The sequence below is a fragment of the Anser cygnoides genome, chromosome 10 (assembly GCF_040182565.1).
Source record: "Anser cygnoides isolate HZ-2024a breed goose chromosome 10, Taihu_goose_T2T_genome, whole genome shotgun sequence".
NCBI lineage: Eukaryota > Metazoa > Chordata > Aves > Anseriformes > Anatidae > Anser > Anser cygnoides.
The window spans coordinates 18715189-18739080 of record NC_089882.1 but is presented as its reverse complement, the minus strand read 5'-3'; the positions used below and the strand labels follow the sequence as shown (position 1 = coordinate 18739080).

The 23892-nt window shown below is 57.4% G+C and overlaps 2 protein-coding genes across 2 annotated transcripts; both read right to left on the bottom strand.

Moving 5' to 3' along the window:
• Positions 1–409: 409 nt before the first annotated feature.
• Positions 410–3185, bottom strand: LOC136791642 (PHD finger protein 7-like). Its single transcript, XM_067003384.1, has 9 exons — positions 3143–3185; positions 2724–2815; positions 2529–2630; positions 2142–2266; positions 1788–1950; positions 1591–1697; positions 1386–1499; positions 1118–1236; positions 410–591 (listed from the first exon to the last, which is right to left on the bottom strand). Exons 1-9 carry the CDS (start codon positions 3183–3185, stop codon positions 410–412), a joined length of 1047 nt encoding a protein of 348 aa, XP_066859485.1.
• Positions 3186–15464: 12279 nt separating this feature from the next.
• Positions 15465–18240, bottom strand: LOC136791641 (PHD finger protein 7-like). Its single transcript, XM_067003383.1, has 9 exons — positions 18198–18240; positions 17779–17870; positions 17584–17685; positions 17197–17321; positions 16843–17005; positions 16646–16752; positions 16441–16554; positions 16173–16291; positions 15465–15643 (listed from the first exon to the last, which is right to left on the bottom strand). The coding sequence occupies exons 1-9, from the start codon at positions 18238–18240 to the stop codon at positions 15465–15467; spliced, it is 1044 nt and encodes a 347-aa protein (XP_066859484.1).
• Positions 18241–23892: the final 5652 nt, after the last annotated feature.

The following is a 23892-nucleotide window of genomic DNA, read 5'->3' as shown; positions in this document are numbered from 1 at the left end:
GCGCGTGTGATCTCTCAGCACAGATGGGATTGGCAGCAAGCTTTATTGTGATGGCGGCTGGGGACTGGAGCCAGGACGTGGGGCTGGAGCACGGCTGCTCCCGTGGCGTTGTTCAGGCCGGCCGTAGGGATTTGGGGCCCGATGTTGTAACTGGGAGCGGCTTCGCATCCGGACTGGCCCGGCGTGGCTGGAGCGGCTGCTGCGTTCAGGCACCGGGGAATCGCTGGAGGACCCCAATGCCGTTTCGCTTTCAAAGCTGCTGCTGCTGCTGCCCTGAGCACTGGGGGTTGTAGCACGTCTGCTCCCACGCCGTCTTTGGGTCTGCCTCTGGGTATTTGGGGCCTGATGTTGTAACGGGGAGCGGCTTCTTGTCCGGGCCGTCCCCTGCTGGCTGGAGCGTCGTCTCCGCCTAGGCCCTGGGGATCCACTGGGGGACCCCGATGCCGCCCCCCTGGCAGATCTGGTGCTGCTGCTGCTCCCAGCACCGTTTTCTGGTGCGTGGCTGCTCCTGCGGCGTCTTCGGGGCCGGCTCTGGGCATCTGGGGCTGGACGTTCCAGCGGTGAGCGGCTTCTTGTCCGGGGTCGCCCCCGCTGGCCGGTGGGGTGTCTGCCTTCAGGCACCAAGGAGTGACTGGAGGTTCCTGGTGCCCTCTGGCTGGCCAAGCTGGGGGTGCTGCTCCCAGCGCTGGGTTCTGCAGCACGGCTGCTCCTGCGGCGTCTTCTGGGACTGTGCCAGGTGTCTTGGGCCTGATGTACAGGCTGGCAGATTGTCCCCTGTTCTGTCCCTGGCCTTCTCCTCTCAGTCTCCTGGGAACTGTGGGATGGCCCCGGTGCTGCCTGGCTGCTGGTGCTGCTGAGGCTGCTCCTTTCGGGTGCTGGGGAGCCACGGGAGGGCCCCAGAACCTCTGGACTGGAGGTGCTGGGGCCGGCGAGCCCCAGATTGCTACTGGAGGCTGTAAGGGGAGACAGGAAGGTGAGTGGGATGGACTTCCAGACCCACGGCAGTAGAGGCTCTGACCCGTCCAGGGTCAGAGAGACTCTGGCAAGGCTGCCCTGAGCTCCTGCAGCCAGGCCTGGCCTGGCCACAGCCCAGCAGCATGAGGCCTTTGCCACTTACCAGTGCCCACGCCAGCGCAGCTGTCGCACTCCCAGGTGCCTGTGCTGTTGGTCAAGTTGGAGCAGCGCCGGTGGGTGCCTTCGGCAGCACAGGAGCGGCACAGGAGCAGCTGCCAGGGCCTGGGGAAGCAAAGAGTTGTGGGTGTGAGGACAAAGTGTCTGAGCCAGGGAGTGGCTGGCACATCCCTTGTGCTCTGTCCTGGCTCCCCCAGCATGTGCTGAGGCTGAGGACGTGGGCAGAGCCCCAGATGGCTGCTGAGGCAACTCACCCCTGTCCCTCCGCCTGCTCCCTGCCTTGTGGGTAAAGGCATTCACTGACATCACAGCGCTGGTGCCTCTCTTGCAGCGATGCAAAGGCGTTGCCGTCCTCCCAGGTTGGTCCTCTGCAAGAGAAGGGAGGGAAATTGTCCAGTCCCTGGCCATGCGCAGCGCTTGTGCCCTCGTGTCTAGAGAGCAGGGCAGAGGGACACCAACCTGACTGGGACTTGGATCCCCATGATGGACATTTCGGAACGGAACTCCACCTGGTTTCTGCAGATGGGGCACTGGAAGTAGAGAATGCCTGCACTCACAGCTTGTCCCTGCAGAAGAAACACATGCGGTGAGAGGTGAGCGGGCCCTGGTGCTGCTGAGCACCTGCCGTGCGCGCAGGGTGAGGGGAGGGCTCCTACCTGGATGCAGCCCCGGTGGAACCAGGCGTGACTGCAGGCTGGGCACACCATGGTGTGGTAGGACTTGCTGTCCCCCACAGGGTCCATGCAGATGATGCAGATGGTGTCCTGCTCCGGAGCTGCCTGCACTGCCTGCTGAGGGCGGTGCTCCCAGCAGAAGGACCTGGCGGGGAGAGGGAAGGGAAGGGCAAGGTGAGAAGTGCTGGGCCTGCCGCGGTTGTGGCGAGGAGGGCAGAGGAACGTGAAGGAGCCCCAGGCCCATCCAGGCTCTGGCGCTGCCTCCGGCTCTGCCAGGCTGCTGGGAAGCACCAGCGTGGGGTCCTCTCTTGCTTGGCTGCTGCTGGCAGCCCTTACCTGTACTGCCCAAAGAACTGGGTGACGCATTCTCCCTCCGAGGCGCAGGGGAGATGGAAGCTGCGTTCACAGCCTGTCTCCGTGCAGGTGATGGTGGCCCCTCGCTCGCCACAAACGAAGCATTGCTGAAAAGAACACAGCAGCCCCATTAGCACCAGGCTCGATGCCGCCACCGCTGGCCCCACACCCCTGGGCAGGGCAGGGCACAGGGTGCGGGCGCTGCTGGGTCACGCTCTGCAGACCCCCCTGGCGGACAAGGCTCGTCTGCCAGAGCAGCAGTTTGTCCCGGAGCAGGTTGGAAAGGCTGGCATTGCTGCCTTGGGGTCCAGGCTAAGCTCGCGGGAGCATCTCCTGGCCCAAACCTCCCTGTTCCCATCAGGTCCTCACCTTCTGGGATGCCCGCTTGATTGTGTGCTGTATATCCTCCAGTAAAAATCCCAAAATTCCGTCGTGTAGTGATCCAAGCCGATAAAGGCCATTCGCAAGAGACTATAGAATGGAAAAAAGCAGGATCTCGTTAGGGGTCATAGTTGAAGGGACCGTCCCTGGTGGGATGCTGACGGGAACCCTGGGGGAACTCACCAGGCAAAACGTGTGGGCACAGAGTCCATTCCTTTTGTGTATGGGGCCGCAGATGTTCGGGTCAGCATCTGCCCGGCCACACAGCATGCATGCTGGAGGGGAGAGAGCAAATGGCACAGCCATTGAGCACCTTTGCGGGGCCAGGTGTCCCTGAGGGACTGTCCCCAAGGGCCTGTTCTGTCCCTGCCATGCTGGCTGATGGGCAGGGCCAGAGGCTGTGGAGGGGAAGGAGGCACAGCAGGCACAAGGGTCCCAGCAGGCACCCACAGCCCGACCTGGGCCCCCCCTGCCAAGGAGCAGAGGGGCCCTGCCCCGGGGTGGTTGGGGAGCCCCTGCCTGCCCCTGCCTCCCCTCTCGGCCACAGGCAGCCCTCCCAGCCCCTCCCCGCCCTCCTGTGGGACGGGATACTTTTCTCTCACCTTGCTCCCTCGAGTCGGGAGCCTTCCGCTTCATTTCAGACATGGTGCACTTGGACAGCGAGCACTTGGAGAGTCACTGCCCCAGCGGTGCCGGGGTTTCTCCTCCACACGCTCCTCTGCCGACCCTGAGGGAGAAGCAGGACGAGGGTGAGTCTGCAGCACGGGCCCGAGGTGTGCAACCCCTCCTCCCTCGGCAGCCCCCGGCAGCCCCCTCCTCCCTGCCCTCTCCCCAACTCACCAAATCGCACTGAGGCACGGCCCGAGCCCAGCAGCCTTTTATATGCTCCTCGCCCCCGCGGGTCGCCATGGCCAGCCATTGTGACATCACCACCGCACGCCCCCCGTTTGGGCAGGGACGCCCAAAGCTACCTGGCACCCGCTGTGACAGAGCCCCCGCCTCACAGGGGTGGCTGGAGGTGCCACGCTGGGGCCTGGGCCCTCGGCACCCAAGCAAGAGGGTGGCCGCTCTTGCAGCCGGCACAGGCTCAAATGCCGGGTCCCGCGACACGCGGCGGAGAGGAAGGATTGCTTCCCTCGGCCTGCTGGCAACGCTCCCCGTGCCACAGGCAGGAGCGGAGATGTCCCTCGGACAGGGCTGCAGCCCTGGAGTGGCGGCGCCTGCACCGCACCTTTGGGCCAGCATTGCCGCCCTCCGGGAGAGCCGCAGGACACCTGGCGTTTGGGTCACAGCTTGCTCCCTCCTCACGTCCTTCTCCTACAGAGTTTCTCGAGAGCAGGGTGAGACCAGAGCTCGTTGTCTCCCCCAGACATCAGCAAGAGACGTTACAAAGCCAGCGGTCTTAATCGTCTTTACTGCAGTTGACAGTCCAGTCTGAGCCCTGACTCCTTTCGCCAGCTCTCACCATCAGGGTTCAAAGCCTCCTAATTAGAATCACAGAATCGTAGAATCATTAAGGGTGGAAACGTCCTTCAAGATCATCTGGTCCAACTACCCCTACTACCAATGTCACCCACTAAGCCATGTCCCTAAGCACCATGTGCAACCTTTCCTTGAACACCCCCAGGTGACTCCACTACTTCCCTGGGCAACCCGTTCCAATTCCTGACTATTCTTTCTGAGAAGAAATTGTAGTGGGCTTACTTGGCAAGTTCTGGTAGCAGGGGCCCATAGGGGTGGCCTCTGTGAGAAGAATCCAGAAGCTGCCCCATTTTAGATAAGGGCCCTGCTGCTGTCCAGAGCCAAGCCAATAAGCGACGTTGTTTGTGTCTCTGTGAGAGCATATTTAAGAAAGGGAAAAAACTGCTGCGGAACAGCAGCTGGGAGAGAGAGAGGAGTGAGAAACAGCCTTGCAGACCCCAAGGTCAGTGAAGGAGTGGGAGGAGGTGCTCCAGGCACCACAGCAGAAGTTCCCCTGCGGCCTGTGGTGAGGACCATGGTGAAGCAGGTTGTCCCCCTGCAGCCCACGGAGTACCACGGTGGAGCAGGGTTCCACGCTGCAGCCCGTGGAAGAGGCCACGGTGGAGCAGGTGGACCTGCACTGAAGCAGGCTGCAGCCTGTGGAGGACCCCCGCCAGAGCAGATTGCGGGCCGGAGCCGCAGCCCGTGGAGAGGAGCCCACGCAGGAGCAGGTGACCTGGCAGGAGCTGCCGCCCGTGGGGGGCCCAGGTTGGAGCAGTGTGCTCCTGATGGATGGACCCCGTGGTACGGACCCGTATCTGGAGCAGTTCTTGAAGAGCTGCTGCCTGTGGGAAGCCCACGCAGGATCACTTTGGGAACGACTGCATCCCACGTTGGAGCAGGGGAAGAGAGTGACCGAGAAGGAACGGCAGGGACAAAGTGCTACAGACTGACCACAACCGCCATTCCCCCATTCCCCTGCTCCGCTTGGTTAAAGAGGTAGAGGAGGGTGGATGGGGGGAAGGTGTTTTGGGTTTCTTTCTTTTGTTCCTCACTTCTCTAGCTTGTTAGTAATAGGCAATAATTCTTAATGTCTCCCTTCTCTGAGTCTGTTTAGCCTGTCACAATAATTGTTGAGCGATGTCCCCATTCTTATCTCAACCCTTGAGCCCTTTGTATCGTTTTTTCTCCCCCTTTCCTATTCAGGAGGGGGAGTGAGAGAGAGGCTGCGGTGGAACTTGGCTGCCCACCCGAGAAAACCACCGCTAATTTCCAAACTAAACCTCTGGCGCAACTTGAGGCCATACTTTCTAGTCCTATCACTAGTTGTCTGTGAGAAGAGGCCGACCCCTAGCTCCCCATGACTTCCTTTAAGGTAGATGTGGAGAGCAGTAAAGTCTCCCCTGTGTTTTCCGTGTTAAGATCCCACTTTCGGATCCAAAGCTGACAAAAGAGCAAACATTAGCGGGGGTGGGTACAGTAAGCCCCCAAGCCACCACGACAACACAACCCTTCCCGTCACCCAACCCCTCTCTAACCCCTCATATTTATAGTACTTAAAATGGGGAGGGAGGGGGCTTTCCTCACAAATAAGGCTTTGCACCTTAAAAATGCAGCTCTGCACCTTACAGTGCACCTGGGGGCCCTAAAAATAAGGCATTGCGCCCTGAAAATGACAGCCTGGGCCGTAAAAGTGAGGGTGTAAGCAATAAGAAGCCAGCTTTGTCTCCAGAGAGCAGTCTCAGGGCCCTGAACAAACGGGCTTGGTCCCTACAAAGGAGCCCCTGGGCCTGCAAACTGAGGGTTTAGGCGATCAGAAGACGACTTGGGATGCCAAGCGGATGTTCTGGAGCCTGAAAAGAAGGCTTTGGAGCCTAGAGAGGAAACACGGGGGCTTACTAATGCGGCTTTGAAGACTTAAAATGGGGAGGGAGGGGGAGCGTGGGGAGGCCTGGTCGTCAAGGTGAGGCTTTAGACCTGGACCCTGGGCCTTTGGAGTCTCTGGCTCACGGACTGGACCCTACAGTGATGCTTCGGTCCCTCCAGATGGGTGTTTGGACCCTTAAAGGAGGCTTTGGGCCCTCAAATTGAGGCCTTGTCTCCTAGCGTGAGGATTTGGGACCCGAAGAAGCGGGGTGTTTCCTCACAAATAAGGCTTTGTACCCTAGAAGGCAGCTCTGCACCTCACAGTGCTACTAAGGGGCCCTAAAGATAAGGCATTGCGCCCTGAAAATGACAGCCTGGGCCATAAAAGCGAGGGTGTAAGTAATGAGAAGCCAGCTTTGTCTCCAGAGAGCAGTCTCAGGGCCCTGAACAAACGGGCTTGGTCCCTACAAAGGAGCCCCTGGGCCTGCAAACTGCGGGTTTCGGTGACTGTGTTGGGTCTGTCTAGGACGGAGTCACCTTTCCCTGCAGCAGCCCACACAGTGCTGTGCTCTGCGGTCGTAGCTGGAACAGCACTGGTATCACTCCAGCGTTGTGTCTGCTCCCACGCCGTCTTCGGGTCTGCCTCTGGGTATTTGGAGCCTGATGTTGTAATGGGGGGCAGCTTCTTCTCTGGGCTGTCCCCTGCTGGCTGGAGCATCGTCTCCGTTTAGACCCTGGGGATCCACCGGGGGACCCCGATGCCGCCCCCCTGGCAGATCTGGTGCTGCTGCTGCTCCCAGCACCGTTTTGTGGTGCGTGGCTGCTCCTGCGGCGTCTTCGGGGCTGGCTCTGGGCATCTGGGGCTGGACGTTCCAGCGGTGAGCAGCTTCTTGCCCGGGGTCGCCCCCGCTGGCCGGCGGGGAGTCTGCCTTCGGGCACCAAGGAGTGACTGGAGGTTCCTGGTGCCCTCCGACTGGCCAAGCTGGGGGTGCTGCTCCCAGCGCTGGGTTCTGCAGCACGGCTGCTCCTGCGGCGTCTTCTGGGACTGTGCCAGGTGTCTTGGGCCTGATGTAAACGTGGGCGAATTGTCCTCTGCTCTGTCCCCTGCTGCCTGGTGGGGCTGCTGCTCTCAGTCGCCTGGGAACTGTGGGGTGGCCCCGGTGCTGCCTGGCTGCTGGTGCTGCAGCTGCTGCTTTCGGGTGCTGGGGAGCCACAGGAGGGCCCCAGAACCTCCGGACTGGAGGTGCCAGGGCTGGCGAGCCCCAGATTGGCACTGGACGCTGTAATGCAGGAATCGCTGGACGTTCCTGGTGCTGCTTCACTGTCAGAGCTGCCGCTGCTGTCGCTGCTGCTCTGAGCACGGGGGGTTGTAGCACGTCTGCTCCCACACCATCTTCTAGTCTGCCTCTGGGTATTTGGGGCCAAACATTGTAATGGGGAGCGGCTTCTTCTCTGGGCCATCCCCTGCTGGCTGGAGCATCCGAGGCGATCGGCTCCGGGGCAGACGCGTTCTGCAGCGGATCGGGGGATCGAGACAGGCAGGGCTTTTTTTTCGGCATCGAGGCCACCCGAAGCAGCCGAGGGAGCCGCCAGGACCCGGCAGCCCTCACGAGGGAGGCTGACGAGGTGTAGGCAGAGCCAGCAGCGCCGCCTCCCCGGCCGTTCAAAAGCGGCCCGTGGGGAGCGCGAGCGACAGCAGAGTTGAATGTGGGAGATGCAAGCTTGTATCGTACTGATTCTGACCTGAAAACTCATGGGCCTGCGCTAATGAATGCGCAGTTAGAAACAGAGGGGTGTTTTAATGGAGTGAAACTTTGGAATCTCACAGGGAATGTTCATACTACAATTCGTCAAAGACACTTTAATTTCGCGGCTCCTAACTCTACGTGCCATAGTCTACAGGGTGACGGTTGGCTAATAACTGGGACATGTGCAGCCCAAACGACATGTCTGGCTGTGTAGATCGTAACCCCTTTTGCCAATTAAGCCAAACATGGTTACTAAAATGTTGTTGTTTTTCTAATCACAGAATCACAGAATGTGATGGATTGGAAGGGACCTTGGAAGATCATCTAGTCCAATTCCCCTGCTGGAGCAGGAACACCTAAATCACATCACACAGGAACGCGTCCCGGGGGGTTTTGAATGTCTCCAGAGAAGGAGACTCCACGACGCCCTGGGCAGCCTGTTCCAGTGCTCTGTCACCTCACTGTAAAAAAGTTTTGTCTCATTTAAGCGGAACCTCCTATGTCCCAGCTTGCACCCATTGCCCCTTGTCCTATCATTGGGTGTCACAGAGAAGAGCCTGGCTCCATCCTCCTGACACTCCCCCTTTACATATTTATAAACATTAATAAGGTCACCCCTCGGCCTCCTCTTCTGCAAGCTAAAGAGACCCAGCTCCCTCAGCCTTTGCTTGTAAGGGAGATGACCCACTCCCTTAATCATCCTTGGGGCTCTGCACGGGACTCTCTCAAGCAGTTCCCTGTCCTTCTTGAACCAAGGGGCCCAGAACTGGATGCAGTATTCTAGATGTGGTCTCACCTGGGCAGAGTAGAGGGGGAGGAGAACCTCTCTCAACCTACTAAGCACATCTCTTCCAGTACTCCCCAGGATACCATTGGCCTTCTTGGCCATGAGGGCACAGTACTGCCTCATGGTCATCCGGCTGTCCACCAGGACCCCCAGGTCCCTCTCCCTTTCACTGCTCTCCAGCTTATACTGGTGACTGGGGTTGTTCTTGCCCAGATGCAGGACTCTACACTTGCCCTCGTTATATTTCATTAAATTTCTCCCTGTCCAATTCTCCAACTGTCAAGGTCCTGATGGATGGCAGCATGGCCTTCTGGCATGTCAGCCACTCCTCCCAGTTTAGTGTCATCGGCAAACTTGCTGACAGCACACTCCATTCCCTCATCCAAGTCATCGATGAATATATTGAACAACACTGATCCCAGCACCGACCCTTGAGGGACTCCACTAGATACAGGTCTCCAACTCGACTCCATCCCATTAACCACAACCCTCTGGCTTCTTCCCTTCAGCCAGTTTACTGTCCACCTCACTACCCGATTGTCCAGACCACACTTCCTTGTGTAGCTGTGAGGATGCTGTGGAAGACAGTGTCAAAGGCTTTACTGAAATCAAGATAAACCACGTCCACTGCCTTTCCATCATCTATCCACTCGGTTCTATCCTCATAAAAGGCTATCAGGCTGGTCAAGCATGACTTCCCCTTGGTGAAGCCGTATTTACTGCCCCTAATGACCCTTTTATCCTTGATATGACTAGAGACAACGCCAAAAATAAGTTGTTCCATCACCTTACCAAGGATGGAGGTGAGGCTGACTAGTCTATAGTTATCTAGGTCCTCCTTCTTGCTCTTTTTGAAGACCAGAGTGACATTTGCTTTCCTTCAGTGCTCAAGCACCTCTCCCGATGCCCACGACTTACCAAAGATGATGGAGAGTGGGCTAGCAATGACTTCTGCCAGCTCCCTCAGCACCTGCAGGTGCATCCCCTCAGGACCCATGGACTTGTGGATGTCCATCTTGCTTAATTGGTCCTTAACCCAGCCCTCATCAACCAAGGCAAACTCCTCCTTTATTCTGACTTCATCTGGGGCCTCAGGGGTACAGAGCTCCTCAGGAGAGTCACTGGCATTATAGACAGAGACGAAGGCATTCAGTAACTCTGCCTTCTCTTTATCTTCTGTTGCCAGAGCACCCACCTCATTCATTAGTGGGCCTACCTTGCCTCTAGTGTTAGTTTTATCTGCAATGTATTTGAAGAAGCTCTTTCTGTTGTCCTTGACCCTTCTCGCAAGGTTTAATTCTAAGGAGGCCTTAGCTTTCCTAGTTGCCTCCCTAAATCCTCTGACAACAGCCTTATATTCCTCGTAAGTGGCCAGCCCCTCCTTCCATGATCTGTAGACTGTCCTCTTCCACCTGAGTTTGCCCAGCACTTCCCTGTTTAACCATGAAGGTCTCCTGGCTCTCTTTCCTGACTTCTTACCTGTTGGGTTGCTCTGTTCTTGAGCTCGGAAGAAGCAGTCCTTGAATGCTAACCAGCTGTCTTGGGCTCCTTTTCCTTCAAGTACCTTGTCCCATGGAATTTCCCCTAGCAAATGCTTGAAAAGGCCAAAGTCGGCCCTACTGAAGTCCAGGGTTGCGATTCTGCTCGGTACTCTGTTCCTGCCACATGAGATCCCAAACTCCACCGTCTCATGGTCGCTGCAACCAAGGCTGCCCTCAACCTTCACCGTTTCAACCAGACCCTCCTTGTTAGCGAGGACAAGATCCAGCAGCGCTCCTCTCCTAGTTGGCACGTCCACCATTTGCATCAGGAAGTTATCATCAATACAATGAAGGAACCTCCTGGACTGCGGATGGCTGGCTGAGTAGGCCTTCCAGCAAATGTCAGGGTAGTTGAAATCCCCCACAATAACCAGGGCCTGTGATCCTGGTTCCATGGTATTCATTCTACAAACATTGCAAAGATTCTGGGCAGGGCTTGTGGCCTACCATTTCAACGCCGAGGAGGTTCTGGCTTTGCAGCTCTAATGTTTTCAGGAGCTTGTCATTGCAGCTAGGAGGTACGTGTGCCATATCATGTCTCACTGCCTGTGCATTTTGATCTAGAGATTTAGCATTGAACTTCCAACACAACCATTTTCCTGTACATAATAAGTGCAGAATGTCTAACCTGTTCATCGCAAAACCAGCGAAATTTCCTAAGTCGGTACATGTGCTATACCTAAACTCAGGTGTTGCTGAACTATACAGAGCTATTGCTGGCATTTCTGCTGTGCTTGAAATTACCCAGAATGCTACTGTGGGTGCTTTAAAGAGTATACAGTAGACTGATTAATTTGGTCTCACAATTGGCTATCCGATATTGTCTGTCCTTGGACTACATTTTAGCCTCACAAGGAGGTGTTTGCGCATCAATGAATATTACCTGTTGCTTTTTTGCTAACAAATCCAAACAGATCAAACAAGATGTGAATATTTTTCAGTGACAGATCTGTACCTCCCACCAAATAGCCCAAGAACAATGTGTTCTCGAAGGCCTGTCAGCTGACATGGCTGTGGTTTTGGCTACCAGGCCTCCAAACACAGGTGCGACATATCCAAATGATGTTGGTCCTCATTCTGACTGTCAGATTTGTGCTTTTCTGCGTTTTGTTTTGTATCAAATAGCTATTTGTTATCACTCTTATCTGAACTGGTACTGTATACCCATGTCTCAACCAACAAACACTCTCAGGAGTGACACCACTGGACCTAACGGGGACATGCGTCTCCTCCACCTCGCACATTAGGAGGCAAGAGAGATGCACCAGATATGGTGTAGTCTCATAGTGATACACAAGTGGTCACAGGCCAAGGGATGGAGTGATGGGAGCAGCCATAAAGGCAGTCTGGTTATAAAGGGGAAAATACTAACACAAATGGCCCGCTAAAACACTGGCAGAAGATGTCTGAGAACTGCTAGCCTGAGAATCTGGCCCGGGACAAGGCCTGTGAATGAAAAGTGTCCTTGAAAAGCACATCTGGCATCTTTGACGTGCAGTTGGGTACCTAAGAAACAGAGGTGTCCTGAGATACCACTGGTATGCTCAAAACCAAGGAACTGTACCGACAACGTATAGTCCAGAAAAGTGAAAAATAGTCTGGAAAAAGGGGAAAAAGTCCTGAGAAAGTATGGAATTGTCAACTGTTGTTGGCTGTTCTATCTGAATGAAAAGACAGTCTGGGAAAACTATAAGTTGCTCTGAGAGAACGGAAAAAAGTATCATTGTCTATTGGCTGTCCTGGGTGAAAAACAGAAATTACTTAGATCTATTGGCTGCTCCAGATGGTTGTGCACACTGACAAGGGCTAGGAAAAATGGGAAATATGAGTGCCAGGGGACAGGGAGATATCCCTGGGGGAGTACATACCAACACTCCTTCCAGAAGGATAATAAGAAATTGGAAAAATAATTGGCCTTTTGGAAAGGCCCCTGTTGCGTCTCCTGCACCCAAGCTACTCTGACTACTACCTGTTACTGTTACTAAGAGCACAGTCCAAACGCTTCTTAAACTCTGACAGGCTTTGTGTCACGACTACGTCCTTGGGGAGCCTGTTCCAGTGCGCGACAACCCTCTCGGTGAAGAACCTCTTCCTGATATCCAGCATAAACCTCCCCTGCCACAGCTTGACACCGCTCCCTCAGGTCCTGTCGCTGGTCGCTAAAGGGAAGAGATCGGCGCCTGCCCCTCCACTCCCCCTCGTGAGGAAGCTGTAGGCCGCGATGAGGTCTCCCCTCAGCCTTTTCTTTTCCAGGCTGAACAGGTCAAGTGACCTCAGCCGCTCCTCGTACGTCTTCCCCTCTAGGCCCTTCACCATCTTCGTTGTCCTTCTCTGGCCACTCTCCAACAGTTTCACATCCTTTTTGTACTGTGGTGCCCAGAACCGTACACAGTACTCGAGGGGAGGCCGCACCAACACAGAGTAGCGTTGCAGCGCTGTGATCACCCACGTGTGCCACTGGGACGGAGCATGTCCAGAGTGCATTCAGCAGCCTGCTGTTCACTATCCCTTGTGAAAAAGGAGAGAAAAGTAAGCTTCAGGAGTCAGGAGGTAAACTCACACCATTCATTTCAAGTACAAGCAAAAAATTGATAACTACAGGAAAACAACCTTCCAGGTTGCAGATCAGCACGGGGGAAGACAGCTTCAGGAAGCCATTTACCTTCTCACTGTCTTCACTGACGGCCCTAGACACCAGCATTATGGAGCGCATCTCCGCAACAGGGGGCTCCTTCCAGTTTGAGCTGCTCTCCAATGCAAGTGGGAGGCTGTACAGTCGTCCCCTCGCGTGAAACTACGTACTCAGGAACGCTGCTCTGCTACTTCCAGATAAAGTTACTTCAAAAGCTGGATGTGAGGACCCAATTTCATTTCCAAGGAAAATAAAAATAAAAATAATAATGCCACCACTGCACTTCCTGATGTCCTGCTTGTACCTGGAACGTTCTCTGTAGCTACTACATCTCTTCACTGTGCTGGAGAAGATGCGGGGACAGAGAGGCTCGCAGACACAGCTCATCTAGGCTAACTCACAGCCTCCTTAAGGCTGTATGCCTCGCAGTAGCTTTCCTTGTGCAAAACAATCCCTGGTGCCCCACAAAGCAGCTTGCCTTACTTGTGGGTGCCACGGAGCCCTCAAATACCAGCCTTGCGGTCTCACAAGCAGGATTGTGCCGGGTTGGCCGGTGCAAGAGCAAACGGACTGCCCAGCAGTATCATCGTTTCCGAGGAAAGCATTAATCCGAGAACCCGAGAGGCCGTCTGCCCTGGAAGAGGAACTCCCAGAGTCCGATGGGACAAAGACAGGCAACACCACGTCCTCCAGCACCACACGGCTGGAGAAAGGGCACCGCGACATGAGTTTCTGGCGGAGTCCTTCGTTCTGCAGGAAAGGCCCTCCCAAAATCTCGCCTCGGCTCAGGGATTCACTCGCTTTCTGCCCCACCACGCCTCTCTCAGCACGGCCACTGCCACTGGAGGCAGTCGATCTCAAGCGAGGCGAGGGGCGCTCACCCCGCTCCACAGCAGTCCTGCTTGTGCGAGGCGTGTACAGCCCGTACCTGCGACCTTGGACTTCTCCGGCTCAGTGCTCAGCCTGTAGTTCTTCCTTGAGAGAGCAGGCCCAGCACCTCGCGACGTCATTCTTCACAGGCACCGGTGCCAGAGCGGGCATAAGACAGGCAGACGCCTCGACCCAAACCTGCTGGGGAGGATGCTGCCGTTAAACTTGTCCCTTTCTTGCAGGCTCACGAGCGTGGCCTGAGCAACCCGGATAAGCCGAAGCCGAGTCCTTGCGCTAACGGCAAGGCCATACAAGAGCCCAAAGCCGGCTGCCAGCCCTGCTCTCACCTGTCCCACCTCTTGCCAGCCCCGACCTCCTCTCCAGCGCTGCAGTGCTGTGATCACCCACGTGTGCCACTGGGAAAGAGCGTGTCCAGAGTGCTCGTCCCCGCTGCCATGGGCTCCCCTGCAAAGCAAGCAGCCTGGGGGAAGATGGGCGAGGGGAGCGGGGAGAGGCTGGCTCAGAACTGTATTGGGCTTGGGGGCTGGGGATTAGGGCCAGCACTTGGGGCTAGCGCATGCCTGGTTCTGCAGCGTGTTCTGGGCTGGCTGTAGGGATTTGGGGCTGGACGTTGTAATCATGATCGGGTTGTCCTCTGCTCTGGTCCAGGGTGGCTGGAGCCGCTGCTGCTCTTGGGCACTATGGAGCTGTGGGGCATCCCCATTCCTGTCAGTCTGAGGGTGCTGGAGCTGCTGCTCTCGGGTACCAGGGAGCCAAGGAGGGCCCCAGTCCTGCCTGGCTGGCGGTGCTGGGGCTGGTGCTGCCCGACGGTGGGGAGCCTCAGGAGGACCCCGGTGCCGCCTGGCTGCTTGCGCTGTTGGTGCTGCATTCGGCAGCTAGGTAACAAATCGTCTTGTTGGTATTGCTTACATCACCCTCGGGGACTAGATGCCCACATCGGTGGCGAGCAGAACCTGTGCTTGAAACATCTTGGTATCTACCTTATTTTGTCATACCACTCCCCATTATTCCAAATTGTCAACAGCAGCCTTGCGAAGCCCATGCATGTGATAAGGCCCCGTGGTGCGTTATGATGCCCAAGTTCAACGTGGGTGGGGACGGCAAGGAATTGTAACTGCGTGCAATTGTGGTTGTGCAACAATCACACCTAAGCATGGTTTTCACTTGGATGTGGGAGATGCAAGCTTGTATCGTACTGATTCTGACCTGAAAACTCATGGGCCTGCGCTAATGAATGCGCAGTTAGAAACAGAGGGGTGTTTTAATGGAGAGAAACAGAGGGGTGTTTTAATGGAGTGCAACTTTGGAATCTCACAGGGAAAGTTCATACTACAATTCGTCAAAGACACTTTAATTTCGTGGCTCCTAACTCTACGTGCCATAGTCTACAGGGTGACGGTTGGCTAATAACTGGGACATGTGCAGCCCAAACGACATGTCTGGCTGTGTAGATCGTAACCCCTTCTGGACAATGTGATTAAGCCAAACGTGCTTACTGGAATTGCGTTGCTTTCCTAATCAATCTAATGGGGGGGAGGGAAGGAAGCAGGGAGACACGGCTTAGTCGTGCGAGTGAGGCTGAAGCCGACGCGCGTGTGATCTCTCAGCACAGATGGGATTGGCAGCAAGCTTTATTGTGATGGCGGCTGGGGACTGGAGCCAGGACGTGGGGCTGGAGCACGGCTGCTCCCGTGGCGTTGTTCAGGCCGGCCGTAGGGATTTGGGGCCCGATGTTGTAACTGGGAGCGGCTTCGCATCCGGACTGGCCCGGCGTGGCTGGAGCGGCTGCTGCGTTCAGGCACCGGGGAATCGCTGGAGGACCCCAATGCCGTTTCGCTTTCAAAGCTGCTGCTGCTGCTGCCCTGAGCACTGGGGGTTGTAGCACGTCTGCTCCCACGCCGTCTTTGGGTCTGCCTCTGGGTATTTGGGGCCTGATGTTGTAACGGGGAGCGGCTTCTTGTCCGGGCCGTCCCCTGCTGGCTGGAGCGTCGTCTCCGCCTAGGCCCTGGGGATCCACTGGGGGACCCCGATGCCGCCCCCCTGGCAGATCTGGTGCTGCTGCTGCTCCCAGCACCGTTTTCTGGTGCGTGGCTGCTCCTGCGGCGTCTTCGGGGCCGGCTCTGGGGATCTGGGGCTGGACGTTCCAGCGGTGAGCGGCTTCTTGTCCGGGGTCGCCCCTGCTGGCCGGTGGGGTGTCTGCCTTCAGGCACCAAGGAGTGACTGGAGGTTCCTGGTGCCCTCTGGCTGGCCAAGCTGGGGGTGCTGCTCCCAGCGCTGGGTTCTGCAGCACGGCTGCTCCTGCGGCGTCTTCTGGGACTGTGCCAGGTGTCTTGGGCCTGATGTACAGGCTGGCAGATTGTCCCCTGTTCTGTCCCTGGCCTTCTCCTCTCAGTCTCCTGGGAACTGTGGGATGGCCCCGGTGCTGCCTGGCTGCTGGTGCTGCTGAGGCTGCTCCTTTCGGGTGCTGGGGAGCCACGGGAGGGCCCCAGAACCTCTGGACTGGAGGTGCTGGGGCCGGCGAGCCCCAGATTGCTACTGGAGGCTGTAAGGGGAGACAGGAAGGTGAGTGGGATGGACTTCCAGACCCACGGCAGTAGAGGCTCTGACCCGTCCAGGGTCAGAGAGACTCTGGCAAGGCTGCCCTGAGCTCCTGCAGCCAGGCCTGGCCTGGCCACAGCCCAGCAGCATGAGGCCTTTGCCACTTACCAGTGCCCACGCCAGCGCAGCTGTCGCACTCCCAGGTGCCTGTGCTGTTGGTCAAGTTGGAGCAGCGCCGGTGGGTGCCTTCGGCAGCACAGGAGCGGCACAGGAGCAGCTGCCAGGGCCTGGGGAAGCAAAGAGTTGTGGGTGTGAGGACAAAGTGTCTGAGCCAGGGAGTGGCTGGCACATCCCTTGTGCTCTGTCCTGGCTCCCCCAGCATGTGCTGAGGCTGAGGACGTGGGCAGAGCCCCAGATGGCTGCTGAGGCAACTCACCCCTGTCCCTCCGCCTGCTCCCTGCCTTGTGGGTAAAGGCATTCACTGACATCACAGCGCTGGTGCCTCTCTTGCAGCGATGCAAAGGCGTTGCCGTCCTCCCAGGTTGGTCCTCTGCAAGAGAAGGGAGGGAAATTGTCCAGTCCCTGGCCATGCGCAGCGCTTGTGCCCTCGTGTCTAGAGAGCAGGGCAGAGGGACACCAACCTGACTGGGACTTGGATCCCCATGATGGACATTTCGGAACGGAACTCCACCTGGTTTCTGCAGATGGGGCACTGGAAGTAGAGAATGCCTGCACTCACAGCTTGTCCCTGCAGAAGAAACACATGCGGTGAGAGGTGAGCGGGCCCTGGTGCTGCTGAGCACCTGCCGTGCGCGCAGGGTGAGGGGAGGGCTCCTACCTGGATGCAGCCCCGGTGGAACCAGGCGTGACTGCAGGCTGGGCACACCATGGTGTGGTAGGACTTGCTGTCCCCCACAGGGTCCATGCAGATGATGCAGATGGTGTCCTGCTCCGGAGCTGCCTGCACTGCCTGCTGAGGGCGGTGCTCCCAGCAGAAGGACCTGGCGGGGAGAGGGAAGGGAAGGGCAAGGTGAGAAGTGCTGGGCCTGCCGCGGTTGTGGCGAGGAGGGCAGAGGAACGTGAAGGAGCCCCAGGCCCATCCAGGCTCTGGCGCTGCCTCCGGCTCTGCCAGGCTGCTGGGAAGCACCAGCGTGGGGTCCTCTCTTGCTTGGCTGCTGCTGGCAGCCCTTACCTGTACTGCCCAAAGAACTGGGTGACGCATTCTCCCTCCGAGGCGCAGGGGAGATGGAAGCTGCGTTCACAGCCTGTCTCCGTGCAGGTGATGGTGGCCCCTCGCTCGCCACAAACGAAGCATTGCTGAAAAGAACACAGCAGCCCCATTAGCACCAGGCTCGATGCCGCCACCGCTGGCCCCACACCCCTGGGCAGGGCAGGGCACAGGGTGCGGGCGCTGCTGGGTCACGCTCTGCAGACCCCCCTGGCGGACAAGGCTCGTCTGCCAGAGCAGCAGTTTGTCCCGGAGCAGGTTGGAAAGGCTGGCATTGCTGCCTTGGGGTCCAGGCTAAGCTCGCGGGAGCATCTCCTGGCCCAAACCTCCCTGTTCCCATCAGGTCCTCACCTTCTGGGATGCCCGCTTGATTGTGTGCTGTATATCCTCCAGTAAAAATCCCAAAATTCCGTCGTGTAGTGATCCAAGCCGATAAAGGCCATTCGCAAGAGACTATAGAATGGAAAAAAGCAGGATCTCGTTAGGGGTCATAGTTGAAGGGACCGTCCCTGGTGGGATGCTGACGGGAACCCTGGGGGAACTCACCAGGCAAAACGTGTGGGCACAGAGTCCATTCCTTTTGTGTATGGGGCCGCAGATGTTCGGGTCAGCATCTGCCCGGCCACACAGCATGCATGCTGGAGGGGAGAGAGCAAATGGCACAGCCATTGAGCACCTTTGCGGGGCCAGGTGTCCCTGAGGGACTGTCCCCAAGGGCCTGTTCTGTCCCTGCCATGCTGGCTGATGGGCAGGGCCAGAGGCTGTGGAGGGGAAGGAGGCACAGCAGGCACAAGGGTCCCAGCAGGCACCCACAGCCCGACCTGGGCCCCCCCTGCCAAGGAGCAGAGGGGCCCTGCCCCGGGGTGGTTGGGGAGCCCCTGCCTGCCCCTGCCTCCCCTCTCGGCCACAGGCAGCCCTCCCAGCCCCTCCCCGCCCTCCTGTGGGACGGGATACTTTTCTCTCACCTTGCTCCCTCGAGTCGGGAGCCTTCCGCTTCATTTCAGACATGGTGCACTTGGACAGCGAGCACTTGGAGAGTCACTGCCCCAGCGGTGCCGGGGTTTCTCCTCCACACGCTCCTCTGCCGACCCTGAGGGAGAAGCAGGACGAGGGTGAGTCTGCAGCACGGGCCCGAGGTGTGCAACCCCTCCTCCCTCGGCAGCCCCCGGCAGCCCCCTCCTCCCTGCCCTCTCCCCAACTCACCAAATCGCACTGAGGCACGGCCCGAGCCCAGCAGCCTTTTATATGCTCCTCGCCCCCGCGGGTCGCCATGGCCAGCCATTGTGACATCACCACCGCACGCCCCCCGTTTGGGCAGGGACGCCCAAAGCTACCTGGCACCCGCTGTGACAGAGCCCCCGCCTCACAGGGGTGGCTGGAGGTGCCACGCTGGGGCCTGGGCCCTCGGCACCCAAGCAAGAGGGTGGCCGCTCTTGCAGCCGGCACAGGCTCAAATGCCGGGTCCCGCGACACGCGGCGGAGAGGAAGGATTGCTTCCCTCGGCCTGCTGGCAATGCTCCCCGTGCCACAGGCAGGAGCGGAGATGTCCCTCGGACAGGGCTGCAGCCCTGGAGTGGCGGCGCCTGCACCGCACCTTTGGGCCAGCATTGCCGCCCTCCGGGAGAGCCGCAGGACACCTGGCGTTTGGGTCACAGCTTGCTCCCTCCTCACGTCCTTCTCCTACAGAGTTTCTCGAGAGCAGGGTGAGACCAGAGCTCGTTGTCTCCCCCAGACATCAGCAAGAGACGTTACAAAGCCAGCGGTCTTAATCGTCTTTACTGCAGTTGACAGTCCAGTCTGAGCCCTGACTCCTTTCGCCAGCTCTCACCATCAGGGTTCAAACCCTCCTAATTAGAATCACAGAATCGTAGAATCATTAAGGGTGGAAACGTCCTTCAAGATCATCTGGTCCAACTACCCCTACTACCAATGTCACCCACTAAGCCATGTCCCTAAGCACCATGTGCAACCTTTCCTTGAACACCCCCAGGTGACTCCACTACTTCCCTGGGCAACCCGTTCCAATTCCTGACTATTCTTTCTGAGAAGAAATTGTAGTGGGCTTACTTGGCAAGTTCTGGTAGCAGGGGCCCATAGGGGTGGCCTCTGTGAGAAGAATCCAGAAGCTGCCCCATTTTAGATAAGGGCCCTGCTGCTGTCCAGAGCCAAGCCAATAAGCGACGTTGTTTGCGTCTCTGTGAGAGCATATTTAAGAAAGGGAAAAAACTGCTGCGGAACAGCAGCTGGGAGAGAGAGAGGAGTGAGAAACAGCCTTGCAGACCCCAAGGTCAGTGAAGGAGTGGGAGGAGGTGCTCCAGGCACCACAGCAGAAGTTCCCCTGCGGCCTGTGGTGAGGACCATGGTGAAGCAGGTTGTCCCCCTGCAGCCCACGGAGTACCACGGTGGAGCAGGGTTCCACGCTGCAGCCCGTGGAAGAGGCCACGGTGGAGCAGGTGGACCTGCACTGAAGCAGGCTGCAGCCTGTGGAGGACCCCCGCCAGAGCAGATTGCGGGCCGGAGCCGCAGCCCGTGGAGAGGAGCCCACGCAGGAGCAGGTGACCTGGCAGGAGCTGCCGCCCGTGGGGGGCCCAGGTTGGAGCAGTGTGCTCCTGATGGATGGACCCCGTGGTACGGACCCGTATCTGGAGCAGTTCTTGAAGAGCTGCTGCCTGTGGGAAGCCCACGCAGGATCACTTTGGGAACGACTGCATCCCACGTTGGAGCAGGGGAAGAGAGTGACCGAGAAGGAACGGCAGGGACAAAGTGCTACAGACTGACCACAACCGCCATTCCCCCATTCCCCTGCTCCGCTTGGTTAAAGAGGTAGAGGAGGGTGGATGGGGGGAAGGTGTTTTGGGTTTCTTTCTTTTGTTCCTCACTTCTCTAGCTTGTTAGTAATAGGCAATAATTCTTAATGTCTCCCTTCTCTGAGTCTGTTTAGCCTGTCACAATAATTGTTGAGCGATGTCCCCATTCTTATCTCAACCCTTGAGCCCTTTGTATCGTTTTTTCTCCCCCTTTCCTATTCAGGAGGGGGAGTGAGAGAGAGGCTGCGGTGGAACTTGGCTGCCCACCCGAGAAAACCACCGCTAATTTCCAAACTAAACCTCTGGCGCAACTTGAGGCCATACTTTCTAGTCCTATCACTAGTTGTCTGTGAGAAGAGGCCGACCCCTAGCTCCCCATGACTTCCTTTAAGGTAGATGTGGAGAGCAGTAAAGTCTCCCCTGTGTTTTCCGTGTTAAGATCCCACTTTCGGATCCAAAGCTGACAAAAGAGCAAACATTAGCGGGGGTGGGTACGGTAAGCCCCCAAGCCACCACGACAACACAACCCTTCCCGTCACCCAACCCCCCTCTAACCCCTCATATTTATAGTACTTAAAATGGGGAGGGAGGGGGCTTTCCTCACAAATAAGGCTTTGCACCTTAAAAATGCAGCTCTGCACCTTACAGTGCACCTGGGGGCCCTAAAAATAAGGCATTGCGCCCTGAAAATGACAGCCTGGGCCGTAAAAGTGAGGGTGTAAGCAATAAGAAGCCAGCTTTGTCTCCAGAGAGCAGTCTCAGGGCCCTGAACAAACGGGCTTGGTCCCTACAAAGGAGCCCCTGGGCCTGCAAACTGAGGGTTTAGGCGATCAGAAGACGACTTGGGATGCCAAGCGGATGTTCTGGAGCCTGAAAAGAAGGCTTTGGAGCCTAGAGAGGAAACACGGGGGCTTACTAATGCGGCTTTGAAGACTTAAAATGGGGAGGGAGGGGGAGCGTGGGGAGGCCTGGTCGTCAAGGTGAGGCTTTAGACCTGGACCCTGGGCCTTTGGAGTCTCTGGCTCACGGACTGGACCCTACAGTGATGCTTCGGTCCCTCCAGATGGGTGTTTGGACCCTTAAAGGAGGCTTTGGGCCCTCAAATTGAGGCCTTGTCTCCTAGCGTGAGGATTTGGGACCCGAAGAAGCGGGGTGTTTCCTCACAAATAAGGCTTTGTACCCTAGAAGGCAGCTCTGCACGTCACAGTGCTACTAAGGGGCCCTAAAGATAAGGCATTGCGCCCTGAAAATGACAGCCTGGGCCATAAAAGCGAGGGTGTAAGTAATGAGAAGCCAGCTTTGTCTCCAGAGAGCAGTCTCAGGGCCCTGAACAAACGGGCTTGGTCCCTACAAAGGAGCCCCTGGGCCTGCAAACTGCGGGTTTCGGTGACTGTGTTGGGTCTGTCTAGGACGGAGTCACCTTTCCCTGCAGCAGCCCACACAGTGCTGTGCTCTGCGGTCGTAGCTGGAACAGCACTGGTATCACTCCAGCGTTGTGTCTGCTCCCACGCCGTCTTCGGGTCTGCCTCTGGGTATTTGGAGCCTGATGTTGTAATGGGGGGCAGCTTCTTCTCTGGGCTGTCCCCTGCTGGCTGGAGCATCGTCTCCGTTTAGACCCTGGGGATCCACCGGGGGACCCCGATGCCGCCCCCCTGGCAGATCTGGTGCTGCTGCTGCTCCCAGCACCGTTTTGTGGTGCGTGGCTGCTCCTGCGGCGTCTTCGGGGCTGGCTCTGGGCATCTGGGGCTGGACGTTCCAGCGGTGAGCAGCTTCTTGCCCGGGGTCGCCCCCGCTGGCCGGCGGGGAGTCTGCCTTCGGGCACCAAGGAGTGACTGGAGGTTCCTGGTGCCCTCCGACTGGCCAAGCTGGGGGTGCTGCTCCCAGCGCTGGGTTCTGCAGCACGGCTGCTCCTGCGGCGTCTTCTGGGACTGTGCCAGGTGTCTTGGGCCTGATGTAAACGTGGGCGAATTGTCCTCTGCTCTGTCCCCTGCTGCCTGGTGGGGCTGCTGCTCTCAGTCGCCTGGGAACTGTGGGGTGGCCCCGGTGCTGCCTGGCTGCTGGTGCTGCAGCTGCTGCTTTCGGGTGCTGGGGAGCCACAGGAGGGCCCCAGAACCTCCGGACTGGAGGTGCCAGGGCTGGCGAGCCCCAGATTGGCACTGGACGCTGTAATGCAGGAATCGCTGGACGTTCCTGGTGCTGCTTCACTGTCAGAGCTGCCGCTGCTGTCGCTGCTGCTCTGAGCACGGGGGGTTGTAGCACGTCTGCTCCCACACCATCTTCTAGTCTGCCTCTGGGTATTTGGGGCCAAACATTGTAATGGGGAGCAGCTTCTTCTCTGGGCCATCCCCTGCTGGCTGGAGCATCCGAGGCGATCGGCTCCGGGGCAGACGCGTTCTGCAGCGGATCGGGGGATCGAGACAGGCAGGGCTTTTTTTTCGGCATCGAGGCCACCCGAAGCAGCCGAGGGAGCCGCCAGGACCCGGCAGCCCTCACGAGGGAGGCTGACGAGGTGTAGGCAGAGCCAGCAGCGCCGCCTCCCCGGCCGTTCAAAAGCGGCCCGTGGGGAGCGCGAGCGACAGCAGAGTTGAATGTGGGAGATGCAAGCTTGTATCGTACTGATTCTGACCTGAAAACTCATGGGCCTGCGCTAATGAATGCGCAGTTAGAAACAGAGGGGTGTTTTAATGGAGTGAAACTTTGGAATCTCACAGGGAATGTTCATACTACAATTCGTCAAAGACACTTTAATTTCGCGGCTCCTAACTCTACGTGCCATAGTCTACAGGGTGACGGTTGGCTAATAACTGGGACATGTGCAGCCCAAACGACATGTCTGGCTGTGTAGATCGTAACCCCTTTTGCCAATTAAGCCAAACATGGTTACTAAAATGTTGTTGTTTTTCTAATCACAGAATCACAGAATGTGATGGATTGGAAGGGACCTTGGAAGATCATCTAGTCCAATTCCCCTGCTGGAGCAGGAACACCTAAATCACATCACACAGGAACGCGTCCCGGGGGGTTTTGAATGTCTCCAGAGAAGGAGACTCCACGACGCCCTGGGCAGCCTGTTCCAGTGCTCTGTCACCTCACTGTAAAAAAGTTTTGTCTCATTTAAGCGGAACCTCCTATGTCCCAGCTTGCACCCATTGCCCCTTGTCCTATCATTGGGTGTCACAGAGAAGAGCCTGGCTCCATCCTCCTGACACTCCCCCTTTACATATTTATAAACATTAATAAGGTCACCCCTCGGTCTCCTCTTCTGCAAGCTAAAGAGACCCAGCTCCCTCAGCCTTTGCTTGTAAGGGAGATGACCCACTCCCTTAATCATCCTTGGGGCTCTGCACGGGACTCTCTCAAGCAGTTCCCTGTCCTTCTTGAACCAAGGGGCCCAGAACTGGATGCAGTATTCTAGATGTGGTCTCTCCTGGGCAGAGTAGAGGGGGAGGAGAACCTCTCTCAACCTACTAAGCACATCTCTTCCAATACTCCCCAGGATACCATTGGCCTTCTTGGCCATGAGGGCACAGTACTGCCTCATGGTCATCCGGCTGTCCACCAGGACCCCCAGGTCCCTCTCCCTTTCACTGCTCTCCAGCTTATACTGGTGACTGGGGTTGTTCTTGCCCAGATGCAGGACTCTACACTTGCCCTCGTTATATTTCATTAAATTTCTCCCTGTCCAATTCTCCAACTGTCAAGGTCCTGATGGATGGCAGCATGGCCTTCTGGCATGTCAGCCACTCCTCCCAGTTTAGTGTCATCGGCAAACTTGCTGACAGCACACTCCATTCCCTCATCCAAGTCATCGATGAATATATTGAACAACACTGATCCCAGCACCGACCCTTGA